The sequence below is a fragment of the Pristiophorus japonicus genome, chromosome 10, assembly GCF_044704955.1.
Source record: "Pristiophorus japonicus isolate sPriJap1 chromosome 10, sPriJap1.hap1, whole genome shotgun sequence".
Classification (NCBI taxonomy): Eukaryota; Metazoa; Chordata; class Chondrichthyes; family Pristiophoridae; genus Pristiophorus; species Pristiophorus japonicus.
The window spans coordinates 140,596,731-140,621,947 of NC_091986.1; the positions used below are offsets into that span (position 1 = coordinate 140,596,731).

Here is a 25,217-nt window from a genome sequence, read left to right on the forward strand (position 1 = left end):
CCCCGAGGTTGGCAGGTTCGGCAAGTCCGGATTCCGGAACATTTTTCGGATTCCGGATGACTCTGCCATCAATCGGGTCAGGGTCTGGATTCCGGAACATTCCGATTTTAGATGCTGTACCTGTAGTTATCACAGCATTACATTTAATTAGAATCATACCCAACAACTAATTAAAGCAGTCAGTAGCTGAGCAATACCAACCAGGAGGCATGCAGGTGTGCTCCCCAATCTCTGCTGAATTAGGTGATCAAAGTAACTATGCACCCGGCTCCCCTCTTACTCTCTGCTTGTGACCCTGCAAACTGGTTTCTGTATGACCACAATACAGAAATTGTTCTTATCAAAGTCATAAGCAATACCTTCTGTAACTGTTATCATAGTTTGTTGTCCTGCCTCATCCGTTTTAACTATCCCAGACTTCCTTTGCTCCACCATTGGCAGCTGTGTCTTCAGCTGTCTAGGTCCTGAGGCCTGGAATTCCCTCCCTAAAGCCCTCTGCCTCTCCACTTCCCTTTCCTCCTTTAAGACACTTCTTAAAACCTACCTCTTCGACCAATCTTTTGATCACCCGTCCTAATGTCTTCACCTTTGGCTCAGTGTCAATTTTTGTCTGATTACGCTCCTGGGATATTTTACTCCATTAAAAGTGCTATATAAATGCAAGTTGTTGTTGTTACTGTACTCTGCATACTTTCATTTATCCAATCTGTAAACAACTCTGGAACACCTAATGCAAGTAATTGTTGGATTAGGGAAGCGAAAAATCAATGAGAATTCCTGCTCTTGATCACTAACTAGTGATCCTTACAGTGTGTAGGTGTTTGGTGAATGCAGATTCATGCTTGACAGTGAAGGTCCTTGTCATCAAATAGTCTACCAGAGCTAACGGTCTATGCCAAATAATGGAAAATAGCCCAAGAAATCATACAGCGAAAAGGAATCAAGCCTTCAAAAAGAGGAAGAGTGGGGGATGAAAAAAATTACTGTAGGAGAGGGAAAATATTCAGCAAGTTTTAAATTAAAACAATTCATGGTATATAATATCGCTTTGGTACTTAAGTTCCAGCCCCTTCAAAATTTCAAATATCCTTCTCGTCCCATTTGTATAAAATTTAAAGTTCTACTATAATCTTATTTGTGTAATGCATTACAGTGGGATCAGAAAAAAGGCTATGCTGTTAAATGGAAATCATTACTGAGCAACAAATTTGAAGTATCCCAAAAGCATTCATGTGTATCAACATGTGAGTGACCAGATGATTTTAGGGATATTAATTGTCAGCAACTGGCTCTGAGCACATTGCAAAGCAAGCTAACAGCCTGAACTGTCATAAGCAGAGCTAGATTAAAGATAAAAAGATCTCTGTGCTGCCATGTATGATTTCCTTTTTTAATCAAAGAGCCACAAGGAGAGTTTGTGTGTGGGCCACTTTATTATAAGTATTCTTTTTTAATTAAGTATGCACCAGAATATTTATGGAATCCATTATATGACATCAAAATTTGTAAAATATAAATGATATTTATTTGTCATAAATGTTGTTTGTGAACATGAGCTGCTTTCAATGAAAAGAAAATAAATCAATCCTTTGAGCAATGACCTTTTCTCAATAATGACCAAAATATATCCATTTAGATTCAATCAATAGATAGTTCTAGTATAGTGAGGAAAATAATGCTGAGGTGGAAATGATTTGGATTAAGATCCTTTTGCCTGATCTAATCTGCAGCAATTTAGTTTTTGTAGCACTAACCACTCATTATCTACACATGGAGATGATATATGAGATCCATCATCATCATAGGCAGTCCCTTGAAATCGAGGAAGACTTGCTTCCACTCTAAAAGTGAGTTCTCAGGTGACTGAACAGTCCAATATGGAAATTACAGTCTCTGTCACAGGTGGAACAGACAGTCGTTGAAGGAAAGGGTGGGTGGGGAGTCTGGTTTGCCGCACGCTCCTTCCGCTGCCTGCACTTGCTTTCTGCATGCTCTTGGCGACGAGACTCGAGGTGCTCAGCGCCCTCCCGGATGCTCTTCCTCTACTTAGGATGGTCTTTCGCCAGGGATTCCCAGGTGTCAGTGGGGATGTTGCACTTTATCAAGGAGGCTTTGAGGGTGTCCTTGAAATGTTTCCTCTGCCCACCTGGGGCTCGCTTGCCGTGTAGGAGTTCCGAGTAGAGTGCTTGCTTTGGGAGTCTTGTGTCGGGCATGCAGACAATGTGGCCCGCCCAATGGAGCTGGTTGAACGTGGTCAGTGCTTCGATGCTGGGAATGTTGGCCTGATCGAGAACATTGACGTTGGTGTGTCTATCCTCCCAGGGGATTTTCAGGATCTTGCGGAGACATCGTTGGTTGTATTTCTCCAGCGACTTGAGGTGTCTACTGTATATGGTCCACGTCTCTGAGCCATACAGGAGGGCAGGTATCACTACAGCCCTGTAGACCATAAGCTTGGTGCCAGATTTGAGGGCCTGATCTTCAGACACTCTCTTCCTCAGGCAACCGAAGGCTGCGCTGGAGGCGGTGTTGAACCTCATCATCAATGTCTGCCCTTGCTGATAGTAAGCTCCCGAGGTATGGAAAGTGGTCCACGTTGTCCAAGGCCGTGCGTGGATTTTGTTGACCGGGGGGGTGCGGGGGGGGGGGTGGCAGCGCTGTGTGGTGGGGTCAGGTTGGTGGAGGACCTTTGTCTTACTGATGTTTAGTGTAAGGCCCATGCTTTCGTATGCCTCGGTGAATGATGATGATATGAGACTATGATTTCCAGGAACCAAAAGCTTTAAATCACCAGATCTATTGCAATCTTGTACTGGAGGCAATATTCATTGTTCTTGTCTGGCTAATTTCATTTTCCAAGACAAATTATTGTATCAGTGCTTGAACAAGCTTGACCAAAACATGCTCAATGACAATTACCAAACGTGAACGTCAATTGATTCAAAGTCAGGGCCTCTTGGGTGAAATGTTTTCTTTTTTTCCCAACTCTCCAATGTATGAGGATCAGTATATATAACTGAAATGAGAAACATAGAAGTCCCTTGTGGTTAGTGGTATTAGGGCGGATGCCAGACCACAAATGTGTGGAAAGCCAATGGTGGTAGTGTTAGCTTTCTGCTCCACACGGTAATTTATAAACCGTCCAAATTCCAGTGCAGCTCGTGATTACTGTCCTAATCACTTTTGTGAAAGAGCCAAGACACAACTCAGAAGACTGAACATTCACTGGAAAAGGACTACTGAATGTAGGCTTATTACAGTATATTATCCAAATAATACACAGTAATGTAGAAACAAATCCAGCTCAAATATTCATATATTTTTACTCCTGGAACAGCAGAATATCGACAAGCATTGATATTCAAAGATAATTCAGGAGAACGTTGGGTACAATGCTGAAACATGAAAAGGCTAGACACATTGGTTGGACGGTAACTCGAGGAAGTGCGGAAAGAGAAAGAGATAAATGATGGAAGATCCAGGCAGAGATATCCAAAAATAGCATTCGAAAAATGAAGCAGAGAAACCAATTAGCAGCAGTAGAGAATGAGGCAGAATAGATAACGTAGAAGAGAGAGAAACAGACTGAGCAATAATAGGAAAAAAAATCATAACTGATTGGGGCGGGGGGGGGGGGGGGGGGGCTGTGGACAGGAAGATACAGCAGGAGGAAAAACCATGTTTGAGGTGACAAGAGACTACATGAGGTAAAAGACCACAGTCCCGATCTTGAAGACATTAGCCTGGCAGGAACGGGGCAATAGTTATCCAAAAATTATGACGTAACATATATTGTCCTGTTCCCACTCCTAATTCTCCTGCTGGCATTTTTATTGATGCTTTTCCATGGGCAAACATCACACATGCCAGTTACAGGTGAGAACCTACATGTAACATGCTAATGGTATACATAGGATCACAACGCAATTTTGAAGTACGAATGGGTGAAGCATGCCTGCAGATGTTCCACCCATTAGCATTAGGCATTGAATGCACTGCCCAATGGTTCTTAAAGGAACCCCTGCAGACCACTCAGAAAAAGCCCAGTACAATATTTGCTCCTTCTGGCCCACAAAAAAATCTTACACGCTGCTGCTTGGCCTGTCTGCAATCCTCTCCCTACACTACTTCCGGCTCAGTTCTGCAATATAGCTGCTGGAATTCCCACTCCATCCGGACTAGTGAGCTGCCTGTGAGTACTGGAACAGCAGTGGCCACTAGCTGGTCGTAAACTGATACAGCCCGTGCTCCTCAGCAAGGATTTCAGGTGGGCAGCTGGCTCGAGTGCTCCTGAAATTAAAATCTTCCCCCATATCTGGGAGGGATAGGGAAATATAGAATAGAAGAGAAATCAAAAGGGGAAGTTTTAACCTAAAAGAACAGGTGGGTTTGGAGCGTGGGGGCAGATAAATTGTTAAAAATGGGATGCCCGACCTGATCCCGCCTTCAACCACCCACTTCTGGTTTTAACAGAGGCAGAATGGGGGGGCGGGTGACCAATCTCCTCCCAGGGGAAGCCTAATTTTTAACCTCCATTTTGTTTTTAAACTGCATGTGGATGGGTTTCACACAATTCGTGAAACCCGGCAGTTAAAGCAAGACGGGGATTGCTGTATCGAGGAGGGGAGTGGCTTTATACCTAACTCCTGGATTCAGGGTCCTTATCTAACCCACCATCTGCCATCAGAGACCCCCTCACGAGGCCTCTGAGCACTCCCCTGGGCTGTCACATGCAATGATGATGCTGAGGCTGGCCACGATCCTCCAATGGCCGGTCTCAATCTTCTCTTCACCCACGCTGATCATCCAGCCCGAATCCCCTTCCCCCACCCCCCTCCCCAATTGTCTGCCCGACACCCAACCCCGCCCCACCCGCCTCCCCTCCCTGATCCTCTCTCGCCCCCTACCCCCATGTCTCTGCCCGACCCCCCCATCCTCACCTCGATCTTTTTAACGACACGGCCCGATCCCCGATCACTGACCAAACCCCAAACCCCCCTATCCCCCAATCCTTTCCCCGGCCTCCAATCCCCGGTCCTCTCTCCCCGCCTCTTCCTCCGGTCTTCTGCGCGGTCCCCGATCTCCGGTCCTCTCTTCCCCCCATCCCCCCACCCCTGATCCTATGCCCGAACCCCGGTCCTCTCTCTCCCCACCGATCTTATGCCCCGCCCTCGATCCCCGGTCCTCTCTCCCCCCCCCCCGATCCTATGCCTGCGCACCGACCCCCGGTTCTCTCTTCCCCCCCGAGCTTATGCCCGGCCATCGATCCCCAGTCCTCTCTCCCCCTCCCCCCAATCCTATGCCCGACCCCCGATCCCCAGTCCTCTCTCCCCCCCGATCCTATGCCCAACCCCCGATCCCCAGTCCTCTCTCCCCCCCGATCCTATGCCCGACCCCCGATCCCCAGTCCTCTCTCCCCCCCCGATCCTATGCCTGACCCCCAGTCCTCTCTCCCCCCCGATCCTATGCCCGACCCCCGATCCCCAGTCCTCTCTCTCCCCCGATCCTATGCCCGACCCCCGATCCCCAGTCCTCTCTTCCCCCCGATCCTATGCCTGACCCCCAGTCCTCTCTCCCCCCCGATCCTATGCCCGACCCCCGATCCCCAGTCCTCTCTCCCCCCCCGATCCTATGCCCGCGCACCGATCCTCGGTCCTCTCTCCCCCCCGATCCTATGCCTGACCCCCGATCCCCTCTCACCCCGCCCCCCTGATCCTATGCCCGGCCCTCGATCCCCGATCCTCTCTCCCCCCCCACCCCACCAATCCTATGCCCGGCCCTCGATCCCCAATCCCCTCTCCCCCCGCCCCCCCGATCCTATGCCCGACCCCCGATCTCCGGTCCTCTCTCCCCCCCCGCCACCCCAATCCTATGCCCGGCCCCAATCTCCGGTCCTCTTTCCCCACTCTCTGACCCTTTTACGGCCCGGCTCTCACACGAATCCTCCCTCCCTCCTCTGTCCAGTTGAAGGCCTACCCACCCTCAGTCAGCCAGCTTCTCAATCTGGCTGGCTGTGGGTGGGAATCCAAGGCCTCACATGCAAATCAGACCCTGCCATTAAAGTCGGCGGAGCCAGCGGGGAACCCGATCTCCCGGCTGTCTCAGAGCCCCCGCCCCAACCAACTCCCACCAGAAAATTCTGGCCCATGTCACAGGGACACAAGGATGCAGCAGAGAAATAGTCATAAAAGGAGAACAGAGAGAAAGTTAACTGAAGAAGTTCTGATCAAGCATAGCTGAAGAAGACAACAGTAAAAGTTACAATTCGACTGACGCCTGGGAAACAGACAGCAGGAGAAATTAAAGTTAGAGCAATTGAAAGGAAAATTTAACCTTTTTTAGAAAGCTATAAATCTCAACTACATCAACAGTGTCAAAATATTCCTACTAAAGATACAATAAATGTTACTCTTGACTCAAAATTATAGAATGATTTAATATCCCAAAGAAATTATTTCATGTGTGGACTTAACTTAGCTTGGAAATAGGATTTATGTTTCTTGGCATATACATAGTTATAAAGGTTCTAAAATCTGCATTGTAAATTGTGCATATATAAATAATTGCTTTGACATAGTCATAGATTTTGCAATTGGGTATTATTCAGCTAATATGTTCATACAATCATAGAATTATACAGAACAGAAGGAGGCCATTCGACCCATTGTGCCTGTGCTGGCTTTTTAGTAGAGCTATCTAATTGATCCTACTCCCCTGCTTTTCTCCAATTGCCATGTTATTTTCTTCCCTTCAAGTATTTATCCAATTCTTTATGAATATTACTATTGAATCTGCTTCCACCACCCTTTCAGGCAGTGCATTCCAGATCACAATAACCTGTTGTGTAAAAAAAAGTTTCCACATGTCGGCTCTGGTCTGTTTGCTAATTACCCAGAATCATAGAATCATAGAATGGTTACAGCACAGAAGGAGATTATTCGACCCATCAAGCCTGTGACGGCTCTTAAACTGCTTTCTCAACCTGCCATGCCGCCATCAACGATGTGTGCACATATACCCCCAGGTCTCTCTGTTCATGCACACCCTTTAGAATTGTACCCTTTAGTTTATATTGCCTCTCCTTGTTCTTCCTACCAAAATATATCACTTTGCACTTTTCTGCATTAAATTTCATCTGACACATGTCCGCCCATTCCACCAGCCTGTCTATGTCTTCTTGAAGTCTATCACTATCCTCCTCACTGTTCACTATAATTCCATGTTTTGTGTCATCTTCAAATTTTGAAATAGTGACCTGTACACCCAAGTCCAAATCCTTAATATAGATCAAGAAAAACAGTGGTCCTAGAACCGACCCCTGGGGAACACCACTGTATACCTTCCCCCAGTCTGAAAAACAACTGTTCATGACTTTCTGTTTCCTGCCACTTAGCCAATTTTGTATCCATGCTGCCACTGTCCCTTTTATTCTATGGGCTTCAACTTTGCTGGCAAGCCTATTATGTGGCACTTTATCAAATGCCTTTTGGAAGTCCATGTACACCATATCGACTGCATTGCCCTCATCAACCCTCTCTGTTACCTCATCAAAAAACTCAAATAAGTTAGTTAAATCCAATTTGCCTTTAACAAATCCATTCTGGCTTTCCTTAATTAATCCATACTTGTCCAAGTGACAGTTTTGTCTCTGATTATTGTTTCTAAAAGCTTCCCCAATGCTGAGGTTAAACTGACTGCCCTGTAGTTGCTGGATTTATCCTTACACCCATTTTTGAACAAGGCTGTAACATTTGCAATTATCCAGTCCTCTGACACCAGCCCCATATCTGAGCCAATACCTCTGCAATTTCCACCTTTATTTCCCTCTGTTATGTCTGAAATGCACTTATGAGTGACTTCAGGAGGCAATATGTTGTACTCAAACTGTAGTGACCTTGGTCCTTTATTCGTAACTCCAGAGTGAGGCACAGGCATGGTGAGCAGTCTTTTATACTGGGCCCTGCACACCTATGCAGGTGATCCTCAGGTCTCCCACCGCAGTGCCCTCTGGAAGACAGCCTCTGCCATAGGGCAGGAAACCCCGGTCTCCACCAGCTGCACCCTCTAGTGGTGCCAGCATAGTATATACACAATGTAAACCTTATTGATAGTACATCAGGTAACATGTCTCCATCTTATGCAACTATACAGTGACTACACAGAGAGTATAGCTATAGTCTGCATATATAACATCACTCTTCTCCAAGTCCTTTGTGCCGATTACCTTTGCACTATGTGCTCTGGCTTAGCTCTCCCCAGATTGTGCTTTGGCTTGGCTCTCTCCCTGTTAACCCCCAAGTCCATTTGCCACAAATTTGGGTAGTGGTTACCAGTTTAGATGGTTTGATGATGCAGTGGAGGTTCCAGTGGGTTCTGGGTGTGATCCATGGCTACATACATCCATTTCCCTCCCCCCGCCCCCACCCACAGCGAGATCAATGTAATGTAGCAGGCCCGTTACATTAACACACAGGATCAGACACAGTGCAAGTACAAAGAAAGGAAGTTAAAGTTTATATTGTGACACCTTGGTTCAGTGACTTACATTCTTTATGTTTTCCGGTCGTGCACCATGATTGGGTAGATTGCATTCATGGTTCAGTCATGGTAAGTACTGAGGTAGCAGTACAGGTATGCGAGGGCGCAGGTTCCAGTGCAATCTGACAGCGACGCTGTGCCCCCTGCTAGCGGGGTGGGCTTGGTTCGCTCACCTAGCCAGAACTCCGGGCCTTTGCCATTGCCTAGTGGTGGGCAGAGCCACAGATGTGTGTGGCCTCCCTGTCCTCCTATGATGGCTTCAGAATCTTCTGCCTGCTTTCTAACGGTGTTGGGAACCTGGCTGTTCCAGGTCCCATTTGAGGAACTTGTTAGTTTTAACCTTTCGCTCTCGGACATGGCCGAGGTAGCGACTGGGTCTGGGGGCTGCGTCGTCTCCACCCGCGTATTGGCGCCGTTTTCATTTCCAGGTCCGTGGCGAATAGTGCCATCGGTTGCCTGCAGTGTGGGATAGACCTGGGGCAGGGTATCAGGATCAGTGCCTTCACCCTCCTGAGGTCACTGGCCTATAACTTGTGGGGTCACCTGGGGCAGGGCATCAGGATCAGTGCCTTTACCCTCCCGAATTCACTCGCTTGCTACTTTTGGAGACACTCTATTACCGACATCTCGCAACAACATTTTGTTCTTTACATTAGTACTGGTACCGACATCTCGCAACAACATTTTGTTCTTTACATTCGGAATAGTACTGACATCTCGCAACAACATTTTGTTCACCATCTTAATCGGTTCGTTACATTCAATGTCTCTTTACATTCAGTTGGTTGCAGGTCTCCTTTAAGAGAACCCTGTTGACTTTACCCCAATCAAATCCTTTGTTAGACACCATGTGTTGGTCCCTCAGCATTACACCTCATGATATGGCCACAGCCATCTTTTTTTTCAGCCACGCTGCACCTCGCTGCATCAGGCACGCCAACTTGCCTCTGTCCTCGAGATCGACTGCCTTGATCCTTCACTCCCGCGATTCTGCCACAAAAACTGGAAGAGTACCTGTGAATTCGATCTTCCTCCCCAGAAGTCCTGCCACTGGAACCAAGAAGGTACTTTTAGGTCGTTCCGGTCCAATCATTGCCACGCAGTCATGATAGATGGTCTGTGCCTCAGGTGCTGCGCTGGTCTGTTCTCTGGTGCCTGGCCCAAGCGAAGGTGAAGTTTTGCTCTGCCTCTGAGCATGGGGGACTTCAAATGCTGGAGTGAAGAGGTCTCCCATTTCCACTGGATCTTCCCCATCCACCTTCTTCCAAGTAGCATGCAACAATTCACAGAGGTAACTTCTGCACATGTCATTATGGATTACACTTACATCTGCACTACCAAGAACTGGGATCAGCTCCCTGGTGTAGGTGCGCAACTTTTCCTGTACTGGAACCAGCTCGGGTCGTTTTTCATTCCATTGCTTCTCAAAGGCATCCTGGCTCATCACTGACTGGCTCGCTCCCGTGTCCACTTCCATGAAGACTGGAAAGCCGTTTATCTCGACTTCCATCCTCACTGGAGGACAATCGGTGGTGCAGGTGTACACTCCATACACTTCTTCTTGGGGCTGAGCTGCCTCTCTGGTCAAATCATCATACTCCCCGCTGGATTCAAAGTCATCTACTGACTCCTCTGTTAGACGGTGAGTCGTATTTCTTTTACACATACACTGGAGGTGGCCCTTCATGTTATAGGCTTTGCATATGTACTCAGCAAACCGACACTGGTGAGCCCTGTGGTTTCCTCCACAATGCCAGCATGGTGCTACTCGATTAGCACCCCTCGGCAGACTCTGAGTTCTGGAACCCTGAGGTCTGTGCTCTCTGCCCTGGGCAGAGCCACATTCTACAGTCTTGCCTGTGAAAGGCACCATTCTGTGTACAGTACTTGCTGGGTTTGAGTCCACAGGATGAATAATTTGCTTGGTGCTGCAGATCGAGATCATGAATGCCTGACTGATGCTGATGGCCTTCTGCAGGCTGACTGTGGTGTTGGCAGATAATACCTTGTGAAGGAGGCCCTCGTGGTCAATTCCCATAACGAAGATGTCTCGCAATCCTTCGTGGAGGTGCGTGCCGAAATCATAAGGTGCCGCAAGTCTCCTGAGGTCGGCAGCATATTTTGCAATCTCCTGGCCCTCAGGTCTGCAGTGAGTGTAGAATCTGTGCCTGGCCATGAGGATGCTTTCCTTTGGTTTTAGTTGTCGCGAATTAGTTCAGTCAGCTCATCGTATGTCTTATCCTTGGCCTTCGCGGATGCCAGGAAGTCCCTGATGAGGCGGTAGACCTCGGGTCCACAACTGGTCAGCAGTATAGCCTTGCGCTTCTCCGCCAATGTGTCCATCTCCCCTGCCAGGTCGTTTGCCATGAAATATTGCTCGAGCCTTTCCATGAAGGCATCCCAATCATCACCCTCTGCAAAGTTTCTTAGTGTGCCAAAGGTAGCCATAATCGCATGAAAATCCATATTCTCGTCGCCAGTTGTTATGTCTGTAATGCATTTATGAGTGACTCCACGAGGCAATGTGTTGTACTCAAACTGCAATGACCTTGGTACTTATTCGTAACTCCAGAGTGAGGCACAAGCTTGGTGAGCAGCCTTTTATACTGGGCCCTGCACACCTATGCAGGTGACCTTCAGGTCTCCCACCGCAGTGTCCTCTGGTGGACAGCCTCTACCACAGGGGCAGGAAACCCTGGTCTCCACCAGTTGCACCCTCTAGTGGTGCCAGCATAGTATATACACGTGTAAACCTTATTGACAGTACATCAGGTAACATGTCTCCATCTTATGCAATTATACAGTGACTACACAGAGAGTATATTTATAGTCTGCATATATAACACCCTCAGTATCCTAGGATGCATCCCATCCTGTCTTGGTGACTTATCTACTTGAAGTACTTCTCGATCATCCTCGCTGCAATGCTCCATCTCATGCTCAATAAGCTCCCCGCTGGAATGGAATTAAACTATGGAACCAATGGGAACCTGTTCAACCTTCGTTGCCTCCAGGCTAGATCCAAGGTCATTCCATCCTCTGTCATCGATCTACAGTACGCGGACGATGCATCCGTCTGTGCACATTCAGAGGCTGAACTCCAAGCCATTGTCAACATCTTCACCGAGGCATACGAAAGTGTGGGCTTTACACTAAAATCCGTAAGACAAAGGTCCTCCACCAAACTGACCCCGCCACACAGCACTGCCCCCCCAGTCATCAAGATCCATAGTGCGGCCCTGGACAGCGTGGACCATTTTCCATACCTCGGGAGCCTACTATCAGCAAGGGCAGACATCAACGACAAGGTCCAACACCACCTCCAGTGCGCCAGCGCAGCCTTCGGTTGCCTGAGGAAGAGAATGTTTGAAGACCAGTACCTCAAATCTGGCACCAAGCTTATGGTCTACAGGGCTACCCGCCCTCCTATATGACTCAGCGACGTGGACCATATACAGTAGACACCTCAAAGCATTGGAGAAATACCTTCAACGCTGCCTCCGCAAAATCCTGCAAGTCCACCGGGAGCGTAGAAGCACCAAGGTCAGTGTTCTCGACCAGGCCAACATCCCCAGCATCAAAGCACTGACACGAGACTCCCAAAGCAAGCACTCTATTCAGAACTCCTACGTGGCAAGCGAGCCCCAGGTGGGCAGAGGAAACATTTCAAGGACACCCTCAAAACCTCCTTGATAAAGTGGAACTTCCCCACTGACGCCTGGGAATCCCTGGCCAAAGGCCACCCTAAGTGGAGGAGGAGCATCCGGGAGGGCACTGAGCAATTCGAGTATCATCACCGAGAGCATGCAGAAAACAAGCGCAGACAGTGGAAGAAGCATGTGGCAAACCAGACTCCCCACCTACTCCTTCCTTGAACCACTCTGTCCCACCTGTCCCGGAGACTGTAATTCCCGTATTGGATTTACAGTCACCTGAGAACTCACTTTTAGAATGGAAGCAAATCTTCCTCAATTTCGAGGGACTGCCTATGATGAGTACAGCCAGCCTTTCTAATACCTCCTCCTTTTCAATTCTTATCTCATCCAGTATCTCCTTACAAGGTCAAAGAGTGTTAAAAAAAACAAGCCTGAAGGCTCTGTGTCTCAATGTGAGGACCATTCGTAATAAGGTGGAAGAATTAACTGCGCAAATAACGGATATGATGTAATTGGGATTAAGGAGACATGGCTCCAGGGTGACCAAGGCTGGGATCTCAACATCCAAGGATATTCAATATTCAGGAAAGAGAGACTGAAAGGAAAAGGAGGTGGGGTAGTGTTGTTGGTCAAAGAGGAGATTAACGCAATAGTAAGGAAGGACATTAGCTTGGATGATGTGGAATCTGTATGGGTAGAGCTGCAGAACACCAAAGGGCAGAAACGCTGCTGGGAGTTGTGTACAGACCACCAAACAGTCATAGTGAGGTTGGGGATGGCACTAAACAGGAAATTAGGGATGCGTGCAATAAAGGTACAGCAGTTATCATGGGTGACCTAAATCTACATATAGATTGGGCTAAACAAACTGGTAGCAGTACGGTGGAGGAGGATTTCCTGGCATGTATAAGAGATGGTTTTCTAGACCAATATGACGAGGAACCAACTAGAGAGCTGGCCATCCTAGACTGGGTGTTGTGTAATGAGAAAGGACTAATTAGCAATCTTGTTGTGCAAGGCCCCTTGGGGAAGAGTGACCATAATATGGTAGAATTCTTCATTAAGATGGAGAGTGACACAGTTAATTCAGAGACTAGAGTCCTGAACTTAAAGAAAGGTAGCTTCAACGGTATGAGACGTGATTTGGCTAGGATAGACTGGCGAATGATACTTAAACGGTTGATGGTGAATAGGCAATGTCAGACATTTAAAGATCACATGGATGAACTTCAATGATTGTACATCCCTGTCTGGAGTATAAATAAAATGGGTAAGGTGGCTCAACCGTGGCTTACAAGGGAAATTAAGGATACTGTTAAATCCAAGGAAGAGGCACATAAAGTGGCCAAAAAAACAGCAAACCTGAGGACTGGGAGAAATTTAGAATTCAGCAGAGGAGGACAAAGGGTTTAATTAGGAGGGGGGGAAATAGAATGAGGGTAAGCTTGCAGGGAACATAAAAACTGACTGCAAAAACTTCTACAGATACGTGAAGAGAAAAAGATTAGTGAAGACAAATGTGGGTCCCTTACAGTCAGAATCAGGCGAATATATAATGGGGAACAAAGAAATGGCAAACCAATTGAACAAATACTTTGGTTCTGTCTTCACTAAGGAAGACACAAATAACCTTCCGGAAATACTAGGGGACCGAGGGTCTAGCGAGAAGGAGGAAGTAAAGGAAATCCTTATTAGTCAGCAAATTATGTTAGAGAAATTGATGGGATTGAAGGCTGATAAATCCTCAGGGCCTGATAGTCTGCATCCCAGAGTACTTAAGGAAGTGGCCCTAGAAATAGTAGTGCATTGGTGATCATTTTCTAACATTCTATAGACTCTGGATCAGTTCCTATGGACTGGAGGATAGATAATGTAACCCCACTTTTTAAAAAGGAGGGAGAGAAAACAGGCAATTATAAACCTGTCAGCCTGACATCGATGGTGGGGAAAATGTTGGAATCAATTATTAAAAATGTAATAGCAGCGTATTTGGAAAGCAGTGACGGGATCGGTCCAAGTTAGCATGGATTTATGAAAGGGAAATCAAGCTTGACAAATCTTCTAGAATTTTTTGAGGATGTAACTAGTAGATTGGACAAGGGGGAACCAGTAGATATGGTGTATTTAGACTTTCAAAAGGCTTTTGACAAGGTCCCACACAAGAGATTAGTGTGCAAAATTAAAGCACATGGTATTGGGAGTAATGTACTGACGTGGATAGAGAACTGGTTGGCAGACAGGAAGCAAAGAGTAGGAATAAATGGATCCTTTTCAGAATGGCAGGCAGTGACTAGTGGGGTACTGCAGGGTTCAGTGCTGGGACCCCAGCTATTTACAATATACATTAATGATTTAGATGAAGAAATTGAATGTAATATCTCCAAATTTTCAGATGACACTAAGCTGGGTGGCAGTGTGAGCTGTGAGGAGGATGCTAAGAGGCTTCAGGGTGACTTGGACAGGTTAGGTGAGTGGGCAAATACCTGGCAGATGCAGTATAATGTAGATAAATGTGAGATTATCCGCTTTGGTGGTAAAAACAGGAAGGCAGATTATTATCTGAATGGTGACAAATTAGTAAAAGTGGAGGTGCAACGAGACCTGGGTGTCATGGTACATCAATCATTGAAAGTTGGCATACAGGTACAACAGGCGGTGAAGAAGGCAAATGGCATGTTGGCCTTCATAGCTATAGGATTTGAGTATAGGAGCAGGGAGGTCTCACTACAGTTGTACAGCACCTTGGTGAGGCCACACCTTGAATATTGTGTACAGTTTTAGTCTCCAAATCTGAGGAAGGATATTCTTGGTATTGAGGGAGTGCAGCGAAGGTTCACCAGACTGATTCCCGGGATGACAAGCCTTACATATGAAGAAAGACTGGATCGATTAGGCTTATATTCAATGGAATTTAGAAGAATGAGAGGGGATCTCATAGAAACATATAAAATTCTGACGGGATTGGACAGGTTAGATGCAGGAAGAATGTTCCCGATGTTGGGGAAGTCCAGAAGCAGGGGTAACAGTCTAAGGATAAGGGGTAAGCCATTTAGGACCGTGATGAGGAGAAACTTCTTCACTCAGAGAGTTGTGAGCATGTGGAATTCTCTACCACAGAAAGTTGTTGAGGCCAGTTCGTTAGATATATTCAAAATGGAGTTAGATGTCGTCCTTATGGCTAAAGGGATCAAGGGGTATGGAGAGAAGGCAGTAATGGGGTACTGAAGTTGCATGATCAGCCATGATCTTATTGCCTTCTCAACTTGTCCTGCCCCCTTCATAGATTTGTGCACATACACTCCCAGGTCTTTCTGTTCCTTCATCCCTTTTAAAATTGTACCATTTAATTTATATTGCTTCTCCTCATTCTTCTTACCAAAATATATCACTTCACATTTCTCTGCATTAAATTTCATGTGTCTGCCCATTTCACCAGTCTGCCTATGTCCTCCTGAAGTCTTTTATTATCCTCTTCCTTGTTTACAGAGTTTTTCAGAGTTTCGTATCATCTAAAAACTTATGCCCTGTATATGTGGCACTTTGCGTGTACTTGCCTGATTGGGGTAGAAATTGGTCATCATTGTTCCATTTTCACGGGGACACCTGAAATATGTCCAACGCCATATTGGCCGAGAACGATGTTCAGTTATTTGTGGTGACTGCCTAAAACTTATGCTAATGAAGGGCATAACGCCGGATTTTGGTCACCTATGAGAAATTGGGCTGCCCTGGGCATAGCAGGGGTTGGGCCTGCTCCACTCTGGTTTTCTGCGAGTGGATGCAGCCTCACGAGCCGCTGGCACCAAAATGGTAAGTAAAAGCATTTTTTAAGGAAGACGTGGAGCATTATTCTGAAAATATTGCTATAAATCTTTAGTGCACATCCAGAAACACTGATAGCCTTGGGAGCACATTTTATACAAGCGGGTACATGACTAAGCGATATAGTGGGACTAAAGCTAGCAAATCTTATGGGCATCTATATAGCATTAGAGTATCCCACTCCACATCCTGGAAGGACTCCATTCCATTCTCCCAGTTTCTCTGTATCCGTCGCATCTGCTCTGACGACTCCACCTTTCACATTAGTACCTCTGACATGTCTTCCTTTTTCCTCAAAAGAGGATTCCCCTCCGCCTTGGTTAACATGGCCCTCGACCGTGTCCATTCTATTTCCTGCACCTCTGCCCTCAACCCTTCCCCTCTCTCTCAGAACTATGACAGGGTTCCCCTTGTCCTCACCTTTCACCCCACCAGCTTCCACGTTCAACGGATCATCCTCTACCATTTCCGCCACTTGCAGCATGATCCCACCACCAATCACATCTTCCCCTCCCCTCTCAGCATTCTGAAGGGACTGCTCCCTCCGCGACACCCTGGTCTATTCCGCAGTCACCCCCAGCAACCCCTCCCCTTCCTCCCTTTCCATTATCCAGGGCCCCAAATACTCCTTCCAGGTGAAACAGCCATTTACTTGTACTTCTTTCAATATAGTATACCGCATTCGCTGCTCACGATGTGGTCTTCTCTACATTGTGGAGACCAAGCGTAGATTGGGTGACCGCTTTGCGGAGCACCTCCGTTCAGTCTGCAAGTGTGACACTGAGCTTCCGGTCGCTTGTCACTTTAATTCCCCGCTCCATTACCACTCCGACATCTCTGTCCTCGGTCTCCTACACTGTTCCAACGAAGCGCAACGCAAGCTTGAGGAACAGCACCTCATCTTTCATTTAGGCACTTTACAGCCTTCTGGACTCAATATCGAGTTCAACAATTTCAGAGCGTAGCCACTGCCAATCTTTGGCTCCCTTTCCCTTCTCCTCCCCCAACCCCACCGAGCCTGTTTCTTTTTTTCTCCTTGTATCTAATGGCAGCTGGTCATTATCCCACCATTCACACCCTAATGCTTTTCTAACTCCTGGCATTACCATTTCAATTTGGCCCATCATCCCTTTTGTCTCTCTAATCTCTCCTGTCTTCCACCCTATCATAGACCTTCCCTTTTGTTCTTTCTTCCCCTCCCCCTTTCAGTGCTTCTTAAGAATGCTCTTTCTGAACACTCTCCAGTTCTGATGAAGGGTCATCGGCCTGAAACGTTAACTCTGCTTTCTCTCTACAGATGCTGCCTGACCCGCTGAGATTTGCAGCATTTTCTGTTTTTATTCCAGATTCTAGCATCCGCAGTATTTTGCTTTTATATAACATCAGAAGCTGATTTTAGTCTAACTAACTGCACACTGGCAGATGATTCTGACAAGAGCACAAAACATGACCGGAAAATTGGATAGGACACTAAATGGACAGAAATCTGCTGTGATGGATCTTCGCCTACTTTCCTGATTAATTCTTCCCACCTTATGCCTGTTGATCAGGTGTAATCAATTAGAAAATCTATCCTAGTATTTTATATGTTGTAAGTCACCCATACATTAGATACAATAGCATTATCATTGTCTGTGTTTTCTCCTAAAATGCCAACATACATTTGAATCATCAAAATAAATCGGAGAGGTTGGTAAAAGGTACGGCTCACGCCTCACATCAGCACAAACTGATAGGCGGATGCCAACTTCATGCTGGTTTTGAGTGGAAGACAAATTTCTTGGCCACTGACTCTACAAATAACTTTTTCTCAACCTACTGCCTTAGATTCTTATATCTGAAAAATAATTTTTTAAAATCTGCTATTTTTGATCGATATCAAGCCAGAAAGCATAAATGTACATATTTTAAGAATAATAAAAGCACATAACTATTAACTAACCAGACAATATTAATTAGGGTTAAAATTTGTCTTGGGCGGAAGGCAAAATGGCAATATCACATCGGCAGTCTGATTGGAAAAGAAAATTGGGTGGAGTATAACACGGGCTGCCGATTCGCTATCGCCCTAGACAAATTTCACACCCGTTATTTCCTCGGCCATCCCTGAGATAGATCTCATGGACTTAGATTTACCAAATAGCATTGTTTTGCTGCCAGTGGTCACCCATTTATTAAAATAGCGCCAACTGGAAATGTCTATGTCAAGTATAGTCGGAAGGATCTAAGGAGGCTGCTTTTCACCATCCCAAGTATGCATTTATTTCAAATACTTCTTATATTTCTACACTGAATTGCACACACGTAAAGAGCGCAAGAAGCTGTGCACTTTTAAATACACCATATCTGGCTTTCACCCCAATACAAATGAATATAAATATTATCAGATGGTTATTCTCAATCCTTCAGTTTTCTATCATATCAATAACAAAGAAAATGCTCATTTTGGGATTGCTGCAAACTTAACATGAACTTGAATCTGAGAGATGAGAACACAAAGAAAAGGCAAATATTTGACTTATATGATCAAGTCTGCAAGAACAAAAGTGTTTAGTAATGATAAAATTGATTCTGTATATATATAAATGTTAAAAGTGTGGATTAAACATAGAAACATAGAAACATAGAAATTAGGTGCAGGAGCAGGAAATTCGGCTCTTCGAGCCTGCACCGCCATTCAATAAGGTCATGGCTGATCATTCAACCTCAGTACCCCATTCCTGCTTTCTCTCCATACCCCTTGATTCCTTTCGCCGTAACGGCCATATCTAACTACCTTCTGAATATATCTAACGAACTGGCTTCAACAACTTTCTGTGGTAGAGAATTCCACAGGTTAACAACTCTCTGAGTGAAGAAGTTTCTCCTCATCTCGGTCCTAAATGGCTTACCCCCTATTCTTAGACTGTGACCCCTGGCTCTCGAACTCCCCAGCAACGGGAACATTCTTCCTGCCTCTAACCTGTCCAATCCCATCAGAATTTTAGATGTTTCTATGAGATCCCCTCTCATTCTTCTAAACTCCAGTGGATACAAGCCGAGTTGATCCAGTCTCTCCGCATATGTCAGTCCTGCCATCCCGGGAACCAATCTGGTGAACCTTCGCTGAACTCCCTCAATAGCAAGAACGTCCTTCCTCAGATTAGGGGACCAAAACTGAACACAATATTCCAGGTGTGGCCTCACCAAGACTCTATACAACTGCTGTAAGACCTCCCTGCTCCTATACGCAAATCCTCTAACTATGAAGGACAACATGCCATTTGCCTTCTTCCCGCCTGCTGTACCTGCATGCCAAACTTCAATGACTGATGGACCATGACATCCAGGTCTCGTTGCACCTCCCCTTTTCCTAATCTGTCACCATTCAGATAATATTCTGTCTTCCTGTTTTTGCCACCAAGGTGGATAACCCCACATTTATCCACATTATACTGCATCTACCATGCATTTGCCCACTCACCTAGCGGTCTCTGAGCATCCTCCTCACAGCTCACACTGCCACCCAGCTTAGTGTCACCTGCAAACTTCAATTCCTTCATCTAAATCATTGATGTATATTGTAAATAGCGGGGTTCCACCACTGAACCCTGCGGCACCCCACTGATCACTGCTTGCATTCTGAAAAGGACCCGTTTATTCCGACTCTCTGCTTCCTGTCTGCCAACCAGATCTCTATCCATGTCAATAGATTACCCCCAATACCATGTGCTTTAATTTTGCACACTAATCTCTTGTGTGGGACCTTGTCAAAAGCCTTTTGAAAATCCAAATACACCACATCCACTGGTTCTCCCTTGTCCACTCTACTAGTTACATCCTCAAAAAATTCTAGAAGATTTGTCAGGCATGATTTCCCTTTCATAAATCCATGCTGACTTGGACCGATCCTGTCATTGCTTTCCAAATGCGCTGCTATTTCATTTTTAATAACCGATTCCAATATTTTCCCCACTACTGATGTCAGGCTAACCGGTCTATAATTTCCCGTTTTCTCTCGCCCTCCTTTTTTAAAAAGTGGTGTTACATTATCTACCCTCCAGTCCATAGGAACTGATCCAGAGTCAGTGGAATGTTGGAAAATGATCATCAATGCATCCACTATTTCTAGGGCCACTTCCTTAAGTACTCTGGGATGCAGCCTGTCAGGCCCTAGGGATTTATCAGCTTTCAATCCCATCAATTTCCCTAACACAATTTCCCGCCTAATAAGGATTTCCTTCAGTTCCTCTTTTTCGCTACACCTTCGAACCCCTAGTATTTCCGGAAGGTTATTAGTGAAGACAGATCCAAAATATTTGTTCAATTGGTCTGCCATTTTTTTGTTCCCCATTATAAATTCACCTGATTCTGTCTGCAAAGGACCTACATTGATCTTCACTAATCTTTTTCTCTTCACATATCTATAGATGCTTTTGCAGTCAGTTTTTATGTTCCCGGCAAGCTTCCTCTCAAACTTTGTTTTCCCCCTCCTAATTAAACCCTTTCTCCTCCTCTGCTGAATTCTAAATTTCTCCCGGTCCTCAAGTTTGCTGCTTTTTCTGGCCAATTTATATGCCTCTTCCTTGGATTTAACACTATCCCTAATTTCCTTTGTTAGCCACAGTTGGGCTACCTTCCCCTTTTTATTTTATCTCCAGTCAGGGTGTATAATTGTTAAAGTTCATCCATGTAATCTATAAATGTCTGCCATTGCCTATCCACTGTTAACTCTTTAAAGATCATTTGCCAGTCTATCCTAGCCAATTCACGTCTCATACCATCGAAGTTACCTTTCCTTATGTTCAGTACCCTAGACTCTGAATTAACACTGTCACTCTCCATCTTAATAAAGAATTCTACTGTATTATGGTCACTCTTAGCCAGGGGGCTTCGCACAACGAGATTGCTAATTAGTCCTCTCTCATTACACTACACCCAGTCTAGGATGGCTTGGATGATGTGGAATCTGTATGGGTGGAGCTACGGAATACCAAAGGGCAGAAAACGCTAGTGGGAGTTGTGTACAGACCATCAAACAGTAGTAGTGAGGTTGGGGATGGCATCAAACAAGAAATTAGGGGTGCGTGCAATAAAGGTACAGCAGTTATCATGGACGACTAGTTGGTTCCTCGACATATTGGTCTAGAAAGCCATCCCTAATACACTCCAGGAAATCCTCCTCCACTGCATTGCTACCAACTTGGTTAACCCAATCTATATGTAGATTATAGTCGTCCATGATAACTGCTGTACCTTTATTGCACGCACCCCTAATTTCTTGTTTGATGCCATCCCCAACCTCATTACTACTGTTTGATGGTCTGTACACAACTCCCACTAGCGTTTTCTGCCCTTTGGTATTCCGTAGCTCCACCCATACAGATTCCACATCATCCAAGCTAATGTCCTTTCTTACTATTGCGTTAATTTCCTCTTTAACCAGCAACGCTGCCCCACCTCCTTTTCCTTTCTGTCTATCCTTCCTGAATGTTGAATATCCCTGGATGTTGAGTTCCCAGCCTTGGTCACCCTGGAGCCATGTCTCCTTAATCCCAATTATATCATAATCGTTAATAGCTGCCTGCGCCCACCTTATTACGAATACTCCTCGCATTGAGGCATAGCACCTTCAGGCTTGTCTTTTTAACACACTTTGTCCCTTTAGAATTTTGCTGTGATGTGGCCCTTTTTAATTTTTGCCTTGGGTTTCTCTGCCCTCCACTTTCACTATTCTCCTTTCTATCTTTTGCTTCTGCCCCCATTTTATTTCCCTCTGTCAACCTGCATAGGTTCCATACCCCTGCCATATTAGTTTAATCCCTCCCCAACAGCACTAGCAAACACTCCCCCTAGGTTATATGGAAAGGATGCAGTGTTAAAAGAAACAAAATGGATGACTTCCCCAAGTTCACGTCAGCATGGCTTTGAAACTCACCAAACTAGAAAAGATGTTTATTGGAAAGCCATTGACATAATCTAGGAATGGCACCAGCACTCCAGACAGACACAATCAGGAACGGCCCTGGAAATAATATCCAATCCTGAGGCTTTCTGAGAAACAATGCCCATAAGGGGTATAATAATCCAAGCAAGGATTGCTGCGTCTCTCTTCTCCTTAGCACACAAAACAGGACCTTCCTTTACAGACAAAGAAGCTGGCTGTGTACTTTGCCAGAGGGAAGTGAAGTATACCTTTTTATACCTTTTTTTATTGTAACATCATTGTACCTGTTGTAATTAAGTCGATCCGTAGGTTAGCTGAGGACTGCTGTTTCTCTGATAGATGTGCATGTATGTGTGTTTAATAAACTATTCCCAATTGTTTTAAAAGAATCATTCCTGCTGTCAATTTAATGCCAGAGATTTAGAAATCTTACAAATACTCAAAGCAGCTAAGATTTCTCTTTCCTTTTGCCAAAATTCATGTGAAAAATAATTTGCAGCTGAAACGAAAGAGTATTTTACCTAGCATGCACCATACATCCCTCTGTATTACGCCGCGTGGTTACCATAGCAATGCGATAGCCGACTTTGCATTTTCAATCATACTTCAAGATACTGAAATAGGATCAGTTCCTTCCACCGCCCTTACTACTATTTCACGCTTATGTGAAAAATAGAATAACAATCTTGATGTATATACTATATATACCATGACAAAATTAACACCCTGTGACTAATAAATCAAGTGAAATTCTTGACAAGAATGTGAAGCAAATTAATTAACCACCTACTGCAAAGTCACCAAATGTGGCTTTCAGTAATTCCTTATTTCATAATGAATCTCAGAAGTTTAGAATGCTGCCAATATTTTTTTGGTTTGGATTGCTAGGTTTCCAGAAAGAACAGCAAGTTTTAATCAACTATACTTACCCTGGGATACAAGGTCCGCATTCTGCATCAGTGTCTGCAGTGCCTGGTGTCAAGACAGTGGCTCGAAAAAAACCCTCACAATCTTTGTGCCTTCTGCAGATCTGATATACACCCTTTGAGAATTTGCCATTCTGGCAAGGATGGCAGCCATAGGATTCATCCTTAACTCCATATCCACAGTTCTAAAAAAAAATCACATGAATTAGAGGCTGTAGGTGATTTGTATTTAAAAATCTAACTGACAAATGTCTGCATTGTAGCAATGCAATGCAAGAATTAGGTTATCAGCTTTACCAGTAAAATATATACCATACTTATTCTATGTGTGTGGCACCGATGGGGGTAAAATTGGGAAAGGAAGAATTTGATTTTTTTCCCACATCACAGAGATACTAAAGGAGATGTATAGTATGCTGTTAAAAATGATTTAATTTAGTGCTGGACATTTATATTTTGAACCAATGCAGGCACGTTCTTTATTAATTTAAATACATTTCTGGTACACTGTCTCAATATTGCTTTTATTTATTTTTAAGTTGTAGCACAGTTGAGTTTTAAGTGACAATTCTTCACCCCCATCCTCACTCACTCACATTTCAAAAGATACACATGAATCCAGAAGTTGACATTAAAAAGCTGAAAAATAAATCAAGGCCCCATGATGTCAGGCCCTGTTAAGGGCCGAGGCAAGTTAGTGAGAAAAATGCTGTGATATTATACGAGTGCTAATTGGGGTGGACTAGGGAGAGAATTAAAACTACAGGGTCTCTATTACACACTATTGAATAGTAATAATGCCACAATTCATAGGTGCAGTACTCGGAAGTGCTTCATGGCAAACGAGCCAAAGGTGGACAGAGGAAATGTTAGAAGGACACCCTCAAAGTCTCCCTGATAAAGTGCAACATCCCCACCGACACCTGGCAGTCCCTGGCCAAAGACCGCCCTAAGTGGAGGAAGTGCATCCTGGAGGGCGCTGAGCAGCTCGAGTCTCATCACCGAGTGCATGCAGAAAACAAGCGCAGGCAGCGGAAAGAACGCGTGGCAAACCTGTCCCACTCTCCCTTATCTTCAATGACTGTCTATCCCACCTGCAGCAGGTATTGTGGCTCTCGTATTGGACTGTTCAGCCACCTAAGGACTCATTCTAAGAGTGGAAGTAAGTCTTCCTCCATTCCAAGAGACTGCCTTTGATGATGTTGATGATCGGTCCAAGTCAGCATGGATTTATGAAGGGGAAATCATGCTTGATATTGTGTTCCGAACACAGATGAGGCTGCCCACAGGGAGGTTAAAGTAACAGTGACCTCAGTCTTAAATAAGATACTCCAGAGTGAGGAACAGGCCTTAGGGGCCAGCTTATATACAGTGCTTCTAAGGGATGCTGGGATCCCTTGGGACTTCAGGGGATGAGCTCCCTGGTGGCGGAACATGGGAGTGCATGCTTTACAGATACATAACATCACACCCCGCCTACCCATCAAAGTCAAAGTGAAAACTATTTACAAGGTGAGGCGGTCGGGAGCCTTTCTTTCCCTGGTGGACCGCCTCGGTACAAATGTCTGTTCTGGTGTGTTGGCTGTGCCCTTGCTGGGCTGGCGTGTTGTTGACCCTGCAGGGTTGCTAGGTGAGCCTGGCCTTGCTGGGGTGTTGGGCGTGATGGGTTCCATTTCCTGGTCTGGCGTGGTGTCGTTGATCCTTTGGGTGTGTGTTGTGGGCTCGAAAAAGGTGGTGTCTGCTGTGGGTTGTTCAGGGCAGTCTGTGAACCGCAGCCTCGTTGGTCCAGGTGCTTTCTGCAAATTTGTCCATTGTCTAGTTTGACTACTAACACCCTACTCCCTTCTTTAGCTATCACCGTGCCAGCAATCCACTTGAGACCATGTCCATAGTTTAGCACATACACAGGGTCATTCAGATCAATTTCCCGTGACACAGTGGCGTGACCATCGTTTACATTTTGTTGCTGCTGCCTGCTCTCTACCTCATCATGCAGGTTGGGGTGAACCAGCGAGAGTCTGGTTTTAAGTGTCCTTTTCATGAGTAGCTCAGCTGGGGGCACCCCTGTGAGTGAGTGGGGTCTCGTGCGGTAGCTGAACAGTACTCGGGACAGGCGGGTTTGGAGTGAGCCTTCTGTGACTCGTTTAAGGCTTTGTTTGATGGTTTGTACTGCCCGCTCTGCCTGCCCATTGGAGGCTGGTTTAAACAGGGCCGAGGTGACATGTTTGATCCCATTGTGGGTCATGAATTCTTTAAATTCGGCACTGGTGGAACATGGCCCGTTGTCACTGACCAGTATGTCAGGCAGGCCGTGGGTGGCAAACATGGTCCTCAGGCTTTCAATGGTGG

At 45.5% G+C, this 25,217-nt stretch overlaps 1 protein-coding gene across 1 annotated transcript in view; it reads right to left on the bottom strand.

The window, feature by feature from the left end:
- The window catches only part of edar (ectodysplasin A receptor), a 96,285-nt gene that overhangs the window by 44,757 nt on the left and 26,311 nt on the right, over nucleotides 1–25,217 (bottom strand). The window contains exon 3 of the mRNA XM_070891308.1: nucleotides 22,872–23,053. Within this exon, the coding sequence (XP_070747409.1) occupies nucleotides 22,872–23,053 (182 nt within the window). The remainder of the gene's footprint in view (nucleotides 1–22,871; nucleotides 23,054–25,217) is intronic.